This window comes from Mya arenaria, chromosome 7 (assembly GCF_026914265.1).
Source record: "Mya arenaria isolate MELC-2E11 chromosome 7, ASM2691426v1".
Lineage (NCBI taxonomy): Eukaryota > Metazoa > Mollusca > Bivalvia > Myida > Myidae > Mya > Mya arenaria.
This window is the reverse complement of record NC_069128.1, coordinates 16976242-16990577: the sequence shown is the minus strand read 5'-3', so window position 1 is coordinate 16990577 and position 14336 is coordinate 16976242. Positions and strand designations below refer to the sequence as shown.

At 40.2% G+C, this 14336-nt stretch overlaps 1 protein-coding gene across 1 annotated transcript in view; it reads left to right on the top strand.

The window, feature by feature from the left end:
- Positions 1 to 14336, top strand: part of LOC128240966 (mucin-16-like) — a 30928-nt gene that overhangs the window by 6084 nt on the left and 10508 nt on the right. The window contains exons 4-16 of the mRNA XM_052957953.1: positions 122 to 940; positions 1112 to 1516; positions 2033 to 2671; positions 3005 to 3661; positions 3815 to 4870; positions 5042 to 5884; positions 5987 to 6505; positions 6884 to 7333; positions 7487 to 7885; positions 8126 to 9538; positions 9623 to 10642; positions 11018 to 11536; positions 11639 to 14194. Coding sequence (XP_052813913.1) covers positions 122 to 940; positions 1112 to 1516; positions 2033 to 2671; positions 3005 to 3661; positions 3815 to 4870; positions 5042 to 5884; positions 5987 to 6505; positions 6884 to 7333; positions 7487 to 7885; positions 8126 to 9538; positions 9623 to 10642; positions 11018 to 11536; positions 11639 to 14194 — 11295 coding nt within the window. The remainder of the gene's footprint in view (positions 1 to 121; positions 941 to 1111; positions 1517 to 2032; positions 2672 to 3004; positions 3662 to 3814; positions 4871 to 5041; positions 5885 to 5986; positions 6506 to 6883; positions 7334 to 7486; positions 7886 to 8125; positions 9539 to 9622; positions 10643 to 11017; positions 11537 to 11638; positions 14195 to 14336) is intronic.

Sequence of the window (14336 nt, the reverse complement as noted above, 5' to 3'; positions counted from 1 at the left end):
CCAATAACAACAACTGCAAGTATGAATGCAACAGATAACACCACTGTAACAGATACACCAACAACATTCCCAATGTCAAATACTGCGAGTTTAAATGTAACAAATAATACCACTTTAACAGAAACACCGACAACAGTACCAATGGCAACAACTACAAGAGTGAGATTCGGAACAATTGCAAGTAAGAATGGAACAGATAACACTGCTGTAACAGATACTCCGACCACAGTACCAATAACAACAACTACGAGCGTGAATGTAACAGAAAACATCACTGTAACAGATACACCGACTACAGTCCCAATGACAACAACTGCAAGTGTGAATGTAACAGATAACATTACCGTAACAGATACACCAACAACAGTACCAATAACAACAACTGCAAGTATGAATGTAACAGATAACACCACCGTAACAGATACACCGACCACAGTACCTAAGACAACAACTGCAAGTGTGAATGTAACAGATAACACAACCGTAACATATACACCGCCCACAGTACCTAAGACAACAACTGCAAGTGTGAATGTAACAGATAACACCACCGTAACAGATACACCGACCACAGTACCAATAACAACATCTGCAAGTGTGAATGCAACAGATAACACCACTGTAACTGATACACCGACCACAGTACCTAAGACAACAACTGCAAGTGTGAATGTAACAGATAACACCACCGTAACAGATACACCGACCACAGTACCTAAGACAACAACTGCAAGTGTAAATGTAACAGACATCGACACCATAACAGATACACCGACCACAGTACCAATAACAACAACTGCAAGTATGAATGCACCAGTTAACACCACTGTAACAGATACACCGACCACAGTACCAATGCCAACAGCTAAAAGTGTGAATGTAACAGAAAACACCACTGTAACAGATACACCGATCACAGTACCTAAGACAACAACTGCAAGTGTGAATGTAACAGATAACACCACCGTAACAGATACACCGACCACAGTACCAATAACAACAACTGCAAGTATGAATGCAACAGATAACACCACTGTAACAGATACACCAACAACATTCCCAATGTCAAATACTGCGAGTTTAAATGTAACAAATAATACCACTTTAACAGAAACACCGACAACAGTACCAATGGCAACAACTACAAGAGTGAGATTCGGAACAATTGCAAGTAAGAATGGAACAGATAACACTGCTGTAACAGATACTCCGACCACAGTACCAATAACAACAACTACGAGCGTGAATGTAACAGAAAACATCACTGTAACAGATACACCGACTACAGTCCCAATGACAACAACTGCAAGTGTGGATGTAACAGATAACATCAACGTAACAGATACACCGACCACAGTACCATTAACAACAACTGCAAGTATGAATGCAACAGTTAACACCACTGTAACAGATACACCGATCACAGTACCAATGCCAACAGCTGCAAGTGTGAATGTAACAGAAAATACCACTGTAACAGATACACCGATCACAGTACCTAAGACAACAACTGCAAGTGTGAATGTAACAGATAACACCACTGTAACAGATACACCGATCACAGTACCAATAACAACAACTGCAAGTATGAATGTAACAGATAACACCACTGTAACAGATACACCGATCACAGTACCAATAACAACAACTGCAAGTATGAATGCAACAGATAACACCACTGTAACAGATACACCGATCACAGTACCAATAACAACAACTGCAAGTATGAAAGTAACAGATAACACCACCGTAACAGATACACCGACCACAGTACCAATAACAACAACTGCAAGTATGAATGTAACAGATAACACCACCGTAACAGATACACCGACCACAGTACCTAAGACAACAACTGCAAGTGTGAATGTAACAGAAAACACCACTGTAACAGATACACCGATCACAGTACCTATGACAACAACTGCAAGTATGAATGTAACAGATAACACCACCGTAACAGATACACCGACCACAGTACCTAAGACAACAACTGCAAGTGTGAATGTAACAGAAAACACCACTGTAACAGATACACCGATCACAGTACCTAAGACAACAACTGCAAAAGTGAATGTAACAGATAACACCACCGTAACAGATACACCAACCACAGTACCAATAACAACAACTGCAAGTATGAATGCAACAGATAACACCACCGTAACAGATACACCGACCACAGTACCTAAGACAACAACTGCAAGTGTGAATGTAACAGATAACACCACCGTAACAGATACACCGACCACAGTACCAATAACAACATCTGCAAGTGTGAATGCAACAGATAACACCACTGTAACTGATGTAACAAATAATACCACTTTAACAGAAACACCGACAACAGTACCAATGGCAACAACTACAAGAGTGAGATTCGGAACAATTGCAAGTGAGAATGGAACAGATAACACTGCTGTAACAGATACTCCGACCACAGTACCAATAACAACAACTACGAGCGTGAATGTAACAGAAAACATCACTGTAACAGATACACCGACTACAGTCTCAATGACAACAACTGCAAGTGTGGATGTAACAGATAACATCACCGTAACAGATACACCGACCACAGTACCAATAACAACAACTGCAAGTATGAATGCAACAGATAACACCACTGTAACAGATACACAGATCACAGTACCAATAACAACAACTGCAAGTATGAATGTAACAGATAACACCACTGTAACATATACACCGATCACATTCCCAATGTCAAATACTGCGAGTTTAAATGTAACAAATAATACCACTTTAACAAAAACACCGACAACAGTACCAATGGCAACAACTACAAGAGTGAGATTCGGAACAATTGCAAGTATGAATGTAACAGATAACACCACCGTAACGGATACACCGACCACAGTACCAATAACAACAACTGCAAGTATGAATGTAACAGATAACACCACCGTAACAGATACACCGACCACATTACCTAAGACAACAACTGCAAGTGTGAATGTAACAGAAAACACCACTGTAACAGATACACCGATCACAGTACCTAAGACAACAACTGCAAGTGTGAATGTAACAGATAACACCACCGTAACAGATACACCGACCACAGTACCTAAGACAACAACTGCAAGTGTGAATGTAACAGAAAACACCACTGTAACAGATACATCGATCACAGTACCTAAGACAACAACTGCAAGTGTGAATGTAACAGATAACACCACCGTAACAGATACACCAACAACAGTACCAATAACAACAACTGCAAGTATGAATGTAACAGATAACACCACCGTAACAGATACACCGACCACAGTACCTAAGACAACAACTGCAAGTGTGAATGTAACAGATAACACCACCGTAACAGATACACCGCCCACAGTACCTAAGACAACAACTGCAAGTGTGAATGTAACAGATAACACCACCGTAACAGATACACCGACCACAGTACCAATAACAACATCTGCAAGTGTGAATGCAACAGATAACACCACTGTAACTGATACACCGACCACAGTACCTAAGACAACAACTGCAAGTGTGAATGTAACAGATAACACCACCGTAACAGATACACCGACCACAGTACCTAAGACAACAACTGCAAGTGTAAATGTAACAGACATCGACACCATAACAGATACACCGACCACAGTACCAATAACAACAACTGCAAGTATGAATGCAACAGATAACACCACTGTAACAGATACACCGACCACAGTACCTAAGACAACAACTGCAAGTGTGAATGTAACAGAATACACCACTGTAACAGATACACCGACCACAGTACCAATAACAACAACTGCAAGTGTGAATGCAACAGATAACACGACTGTAACTGATACACCGACCACAGTACCTAAGACAACAACTGCAAGTGTGAATGTAACAGATAACACCACCGTAACAGATACACCGACCACAGTACCTAAGACAACAACTGCAAGTGTGAATGTAACAGATAACACCACTGAAACAGATACACCGACTACAGTCCCAATGACAACAACTGCTAGTGTGAATGTAACAGATAACACCACTGTAACAGATACACCGATCACAGTACCAATGGCCGTCCCAATGACAACAACTGCTAGTTTGAATGTAACAGATAACACCAATGTAATAGATACACCGATCACAGTACCAATGACAACAACTGCAAGTGTGAATGTAACAGATACCACCATTTTAATAGATACACCAACAACAGTACCAATGAAAACAACAGCAAATGTAAATGTAACAGATAAAACCACTGTCACATATATACCGACCACAGTACCAATAAGAACAACTTCGAGGGTAAATGTAATAGATAACACCACCGTAACACATACACCGACAACAGTACCAATGACAACATCTGGAAGCGTAAATGAAACAGATACCACCACTGTAACAGATACACCAACAACATTCCCAATGTCAAATACTGCGAGTTTAAATGTAACAAATAATACCACTTTAACAGAAACACCGACAACAGTACCAATGGCAACAACTACAAGAGTGAGATTCGGAACAATTGCAAGTGAGAATGGAACAGATAACACTGCTGTAACAGATACTCCGACCACAGTACCAATAACAACAACTACGAGCGTGAATGTAACAGAAAACATCACTGTAACAGATACACCGACTACAGTCCCAATGACAACAACTGCAAGTGTGGATGTAACAGATAACATCACCGTTACATATACACCGACCACAGTACCAATAACAACAACTGCAAGTATGAATGCAACAGTTAACACCACTGTAACAGATACACCGACCACAGTACCAATGCCAACAGCTGCAAGTGTGAATGTAACAGAAAACACCATTGTAACAGATACACCGATCACAGTACCTAAGACAACAACTGCAAGTGTGAATGTAACAGATAACACCACCGTAACAGATACACCGACCACAGTACCAATAACAACAACTGCAAGTATGAATGCAACAGATAACACCACTGTAACAGATACACCAACAACATTCCCAATGTCAAATACTGCGAGTTTAAATGTAACAAATAATACCACTTTAACAGAAACACCGACAACAGTACCAATGGCAACAACTACAAGAGTGAGATTCGGAACAATTGCAAGTGAGAATGGAACAGATAACACTGCTGTAACAGATACTCCGACCACAGTACCAATAACAACAACTACGAGCGTGAATGTAACAGAAAACATCACTGTATCAGATAAACCGACTACAGTCCCAATGACAACAACTGCAAGTGTGGATGTAAAAGATAACATCACCGTAACAGATACACCGACCACAGTACCAATAACAACAACTGCAAGTATGAATGCAACAGTTAACACCACTGTAACAGATACACCGACCACAGTACCAATGCCAACAGCTGCAAGTGTGAATGTAACAGAAAACACCACTGTAACAGATACACCGATCACAGTACCTAAGACAACAACTGCAAGTGTGAATGTAACAGATAACACCACTGTAACATATACACCGATCACATTCCCAATGTCAAATACTGCGAGTTTAAATGTAACAAATAATACCACTTTAACAGAAACACCGACAACAGTACCAATGGCAACAACTACAAGAGTGAGATTCGGAACAACTGCAAGTGTGAATGTAACAGATAACACCACTGTAACAGATACACCGATCACAGTACCTAAGACAACAACTGCAAGTGTGAATGTAACAGATAACACCACCGTAACAGATACACCGACCACAGTACCTAAGACAACAACTGCAAGTGTGAATGTAACAGAAAACACCACCGTAACAGATACACCGATCACAGTACCTAAGACAACAACTGCAAGTGTGAATGTAACAGATAACACCACCGTAACAGATACACCAACCACAGTACCAATAACAACAACTGCAAGTATGAATGTAACAGATAACACCACCGTAACAGATACACCGACCACAGTACCTAAGACAACAACTGCAAGTGTGAATGTAACAGAAAACACCACTGTAACAGATACACCGATCACAGTACCAATAACAACAACTGCAAGTGTGAATGCAACAGATAACACCACTGTAACTGATACACCGACCACAGTACCTAAGACAACAACTGCAAGTGTGAATGTAACAGATAACACCACCGTAACAGATACACCGCCCACAGTACCTAAGACAACAACTGCAAGTGTGAATGTAACAGATAACACCACCGTAACAGATACACCGACCACAGTACCAATAACAACATCTGCAAGTGTGAATGCAACAGATAACACCACTGTAACTGATACACCGACCACAGTACCTAAGACAACAACTGCAAGTGTGAATGTAACAGATAACACCACCGTAACAGATACACCGACCACAGTACCTAAGACAACAACTGCAAGTGTAAATGTAACAGACATCGACACCATAACAGATACATCGACCACAGTACCAATAACAACAACTGCAAGTATGAATGCAACAGATAACACCACTGTAACAGATACACCGACCACAGTACCTAAGACAACAACTGCAAGTGTGAATGTAACAGATAACACCACTGTAACAGATACACCGACCACAGTACCAATAACAACAACTGCAAGTGTGAATGCAACAGATAACACCACTGTAACTGATACACCGACCACAGTACCTAAGACAACAACTGCAAGTGTGAATGTAACAGATAACACCACCGTAACAGATACACCGACCACAGTACCTAAGACAACAACTGCAAGTGTGAATGTAACAGATAACACCACCGTAACAGATACACCGACCACAGTACCTAAGATAACAACTGCAAGTGTAAATGTAACAGATATCGACACCATAACGGATACACCGATCACATTACCGATAACAACAACTGCAAGTGTGAATGTAACAGAAAACACCACTGTAACAGATACACCGATCACAGTACCAATAACAACAACTGCAAGTGTGAATGCAACAGATAACACCACTGTAACTGATACACCGACCACAGTACCTAAGACAACAACTGCAAGTGTGAATGTAACAGATAACACCACCGTAACAGATACACCGACCACAGTACCTAAGACAACAACTGCAAGTGTGAATGTAACAGATAACACCACCGTAACAGATACACCGACCACAGTACCAATAACAACATCTGCAAGTGTGAATGCAACAGATAACACCACTGTAACTGATACACCGACCACAGTACCTAAGACAACAACTGCAAGTGTGAATGTAACAGATAACACCACCGTAACAGATACACCGACCACAGTACCTAAGACAACAACTGCAAGTGTAAATGTAACAGACATCGACACCATAACAGATACACCGACCACAGTACCAATAACAACAACTGCAAGTATGAATGCAACAGATAACACCACTGTAACAGATACACCGACCACAGTACCTAAGACAACAACTGCAAGTGTGAATGTAACAGATAACACCACTGTAACAGATACACCGACCACAGTACCAATAACAACAACTGCAAGTGTGAATGCAACAGATAACACCACTGTAACTGATACACCGACCACAGTACCTAAGACAACAACTGCAAGTGTGAATGTAACAGATAACACCACCGTAACAGATACACCGACCACAGTACCTAAGACAACAACTGCAAGTGTGAATGTAACAGATAACACCACCGTAACAGATACACCGACCACAGTACCTAAGATAACAACTGCAAGTGTAAATGTAACAGATATCGACACCATAACGGATACACCGATCACATTACCGATAACAACAACTGCAAGTGTGAATGTAACAGATATCGAAACCTTAATAGATAAACCGACAACAGTGGCATTGACGACAACTGTAAGTGTTAATGTAACAGATATCACCACTCTAACAGAAACACCAACTACAGTTCCAATGACAACAGCTGCAAGTATGAATGTAACAGATAACACCACTGTAACAGATACATCGACAACAGTGCCATTGACAACAACTGCAATTGTGAATATAACAGATTACACAAATGTTACAGATACACCAACAACAGTGCCATCGACAACAACTGCAAGTGTGAATGTAACAGATAACACCACTGTAACAGATACACCGACAACAGTGCCATTGACAATAACTGCAATTGTGAATATAACAGATTACACAAATGTTACAGATACACCAACAACAGTGTCATCGACAACAACTGCAAGTGTGAATGTAACAGATAACACCACTGTAACAGATGCACCGATCACAGTACCAATGACAACAACTTCGACTGTGAATGTAACATATAACAACACTATAACAGGAACACCGACCACAGTTCCAAAGGCAACATCTGCAATTGTGAGAATTGGAACAGATAACATCAATGTAACAGATACACCGACCACAGTACCAATGACAACTACTGCGAGTGTGAATGCAACAAATAACACCACTGTATCAGATACACCGACAACAGTACCAATAACGACAACTGCGAGTGTAAATGTAACAGATACAACCAATGTTACAGATACACCGACAACAGTGCCATTGACAACAACTGCAAGCGTTTATGTTACAGAATACACCAATGTAACAGAAACACCGACCACAGTACTATTGACAACAACTACAAGTGCTAATGTAACAGATAACAACACTGTAACATATACACCGACCACAGTGCCATTGACAACAATTGCAATCGTAAACGTAACAGATAACACCACTGTAACAGATACACCGACAACAGTGCCAATAACAGCAACTGCAAGTGTGAATGTAACAGATCTTTCCAATGTTACAGATAGACCGAACACAGTGCCATTGACAACTGCAAGTTTTAATGTAACAGATAACACCAATGTAACAGATACACCGACAACAATGCCATTGACAACAATTGCAAGTATGAATGTAACAGATACTTCCACTCTATCAGAAACACCGACTACAGTACCAATGACAACAACTGCAAGTCTTAATGTAACAGAAAACACCACTGTAACAGATTCACCGACAATAGTTCCAATAACAATAACTGCAAGTGTTAATGTAACAAATAACACCACTGTAACAGATACACCGTCAACAGTGCCATTGACAACAACTGCAAGAGTAAATGTAACAAATAACACAGCTGTAACAGATACACCGACGACAGTGCCATTGACAACAACTGCAAGTGTGAATGTAACATATACCACCACTCTAACAGAAACACCGACAACAGTTCCATTGACAACAACTGCAAGTTTTAAAGTAACAGATAACACCACTGTAACAGATACACCGACAACAGTGCCATTGACAACAACTGCAAGTGTGAATGTAACATATACCACCACTCTAATAGAAACACCGACAACAGTTCCATTGACAACAACTGCAAGTTTTAAAGTAACAGATAACACCACTCTAACAGATACACCGACAACGGTGCCATTGACAACTGCAAGTTTTAATGTAACAGATAACACCACTGTAACAGATACACCGACAACAGTGCCATTGACAACAACTGCAATTGTGAATATAACAGATTACACAAATGTTACAGATACACCAACAACAGTGTCATCGACAACAACTGCAAGTGTGAATGTAACAGATACCACCACTGTAACAGATACACCGACAACAGTGCCATTGACAACAACTGCAAGTGTGAATTTAACAGATAAAACCACTGTAACAGATGCATCGAACACAGTACCATTGACAACAACTGCAAGTGTGAATGGAACAGAAACCACCACTGTAACAAAAACACTGATCACAGTACCAATGACAACAACTCCGAGTGTGAATGTAACAGATAGTAACACTATAACAGATACACCGACCACAGTTCCAAAGGCAACAACTGCAATTGTGAGAATTGGAACAGATAACATCAATGTAACAGATACATCGAGCACAGTACCAATGACAACTACTGCGAATATAAATGCAACAAATAATACCACTGTAACAGATACACCGACAACAGTACTGATAACAACCACTGCAAGTGTGAATGTAACAGAAACCACCAATGTTACAGATACACCGACAACAGTGCCATTGACAACAACTGCAAGCGTTAATGTTACAGATACCACCAATGTAACAGATACATCGACAACAGTGCCATTGATAAGAACTTCGAGTGTGAATTTAACAGATAACACCACTGTAACAGATACACCGACAACAGTGCCATTGACAACCAATGCAAGCGTTAATGTTACAGATAACACCTTTGTAACAGAAACACCGACCAGAGTAGCATTGACAACAACTGCAAGCGTTAATGTAACAGATAACACCACTGTAATACATACACCGACAACAGTGCTATTGGCAACAACTGCAAGCGTTAATGTAACAGATTACACCAATGTAACAGATAAACCGACAACAGAGCCAATGACAACAACTGCAAGTGTGAATGTAACAGATAACACTAATCTAACAGATACACCGACAACAGTGCCATTGACAACAACTGCAAGTGTGAATGTAACAGATAACACCAATCTAACAGATACACCGCCAACAGTACCAATAACAACATCCGCAAGTGTGAATGGAACAAATAACCCCACTCTAAGAGATACACCGACAACAGTGCCATTTAAAACTGCAAGTTTTAATGTAACAGATATCACCACTGTAACAGATACACCGACAACAGTGCCACTGACAACAACTGCAAGTGTGAATGTAACAGATAACACAAATGTAACAGATACACCGACAACAGTGCCATTTAAAACTGCAAAATTTAATGTAACAGATACCACCACTGTAACAGATACACCAACAACAGTGCCATTGACAACAACTGCAAGTGTGAATTTAACAGATAAAACCACTGTAACAGATGCATCAAACACAGTACCATTGACAACAACTGCAAGTGTGAATGTAACAGATAACACAAATGTAACAGATACACCAACAACAGTGCCATTGACAACAACTGCAAGTGTTTATGTAACAGATAACACAAATGTAACAGATACACCGACAACAGTGCCACTGACAACAACTGCAAGTGTGAATGTAACAGATAACACCACTGTAACAGATACACCGACAACAGTGCCACTGACAACAACTGCAAGTGTGAATGTAACAGATAACACCAATGTAACAGATACACCAACAACAGTGCCATTGACAACAACTACAAGTGCTAATGTAACAGATAACACCAATGTAACAGATACATCGACCACAGTGCCATTGACAACCACTGGAAGTGTTAATGTAACAAATCACACCACTGTAACAGACACACCGACAACAGTGCCATTGACAAAAACTGCTAGTGTGAATGTAACAGATATCACCACTCTAACAGAAACACCGACAACAGTGCCATTGACAACAACTGCTAGTGTGAATGTAACAGATATCACCACTCTAACAGAAACACCGACAACAGTGCCATTGACAACAACTGCTAGTGTGAATGTAACAGATAACACCACTGTAACAGATACACCGACAACAGTGCCATTGACAACAACTGCAAGTGTGAATGTAACAGATAACACCAATATAACAGATACACCGACAACAGTGCCATTGACAACAACTGCAAGTGTGAATATAACAGATACCACCACTCTAACAGAAACACCGACTACAGTTCCAATGACAACAACTGCAAGTGTTAATGTAACAGATAACACAACTGTAACAGATACACCGACAACAGTGCCATTGACAACAACTGCTAGTGTGAATGTGACAGATATCACCACTCTAACAGAAACACCAACAACAGTGCCATTGACAACAACTGCTAGTGTGAATGTAACAGATATCACCACTGTAACAGATACACTGACAACAGTGCCATTGACAACCACTGCAATTGTGAGTATAACAGATAACACAAATGTTACAGATACACCAACAACAGTGCCATTGACAACAACTGTAAGTGTACATGTAACAGATAACACCACTGTTACAGATGCATCGAACACAGTTCCATTGACAACAACTGCGAGTGTGAATGGAACAGAAACCACCACTGTAACAAAAACACCGATCACAGTACCAATGATAACAACTTCGAGTGTGAATGTAATAGATAACAAAACTATAACAGAAACACCGATCACAGTTCGAAATGCAACAACTGCAATTGTGAGAATTGGAACAGATAACATCAATGTAACAGATACACCGAGCACAGTACCAATGAAAACTACTGCTAGTATGAATGCAACAAATAACACCACTGTAACAGAAACACCGACAACAGTACCAATAACAACAATTGCAAGCGTTAATGTAACAGATACAACCAATGTTACAGATACACCGACAACAGTGCCATTGACAACAACTGCAAGCGTTTATGTAATAGATAACACCACTGAAACAGATACACCGACAACAGAGCCATTTACAACAACTGCAAGCGATAATGTTACAGATAACACCAATGTAACAGAAACACCGACCACAGTACCATTGACTACAACTGCAAGTGTTAATGTAACAGATAACACCACTGTAACAGATACACCGACCACAGTGCAATTGACAACAACTGCAAGCGGAAAGGTAACAGATAACACCACTGTAACAGATAAACCGACAACAGTGTCAATGGCAACAACTTCGAGTGTGAATGTAACAAATAACCCAACTCTAACAGATACGCCGACAACAGTGCCATTGACAACAACCGCAAGTGTTAATGTAACAGATAACAACAATGTAACAGATACACAGACAACAGTACCAATGAGAACAACTGTAAATGTAACATTTAACACCATTGAAACAGATACTCCGATCGCAGTACCAATGAGAACAACCGCAAGTGTGAATGTAACAGATAACACCAATGCAACAGATAGTCCGATCACAGTACCAATGAGAACAACTGCAATCGTTAATGTAACAGATAACACCACTGTAACAGATAACACCAATGCAACAGATACACCGATCACAGTACCAATAACAACAACTGCAAGCGAAAAGGTAACAGATAACACCACTGTAACAGATACACCAACAACAGTGCCATTGACAACAACTGCAAGCGTTAATGTAACAGATACTAACACTGTAACAGATACAACGACAACAGTGTCATTGACAACAACTGCAAGTGTGAATGGAACAGATTACACCAATGTAACAGAAAAACCGACAGCAGTGTCAATGACAACAACTGCAAGTGTGAATGTAACAGATATCACCAACCTAACAGATACACCTACAACAGTACCAATAACAACAACCGCAAGTGTGAATATAACAAATAACCCCACCCTAACAGATACGCCGTCAACAGTGCCATTGACAACTGCAAGTGTTAATGTAACAGATATCACCACTGTAACAGATACACCGACAACAGTACCAATGAGAACAACTGCAACTGTAAATGTAACAGATAAAACCATTGTAACAGATACTCCGCTCACAGTACCAATTAGAACAACTGCAAGTGTTAATGTAACAGATAACACCACTGTAACAGATACACCAACCACAGTTACAATGACAACAACTGCAAGGGTTAATGTAACAGATAACACCACTGTAACAGTTACACCGACTACAGTCCCAATGACAACAACTGCTAGTGTGAATGTAACAGATAACACCACTGTAACAGATACACCGATCACAGTACCAATGGCAACAAATGCAAGTGTTGATGTAACAGATAACACCACTGTAACAGATACACCGACTACAGTCCCAATGACAACAACTGCTAGTGTGAATGTAACAGATAAAACCACTGTAACAGATACACCGATCACAGTATCAATGACAACAACTGCAAGTGTGAATGTAACAGATACCACCATTTTAATAGATACATCAACAACAGTACCAATGACAACAACTGCAAATGTAAATGTAACAGATAACACCACTGTAACAGATACACCAACAACATTCCCAATGTCAAATACTGCGAGTTTAAATGTAACAGATAATACCACTTTAACAGATACACCGACAACAGTACCAATGACAACAACTACAAGAGTGAGATTCCGAACAAATGCAAGTGGGAATGGAACAGATAACACTGCTGTAACAGAAACTCCGACCACTGTACCAATAACAACAACTACGATCGTGAATGTAACAGAAAACATCACTGTAACAGATACACCGACTACAGTCCCAATGACAACAACTGCAAGTGTGGATGTAACAGATAACATCACTGTAACAGATACACCGACCACAGTACCAATGTCAACAGCTGCAAGTGTGAATGTAACAGAAAACACCACTGTTACAGATACACCGATCACAGTACCAATGACAACATCTGCAAGCGTGAATGTAACAGAAAACACCACTGTAACAGATACACCGACCACAGTACCAATAACAACAACTGCAAGTAT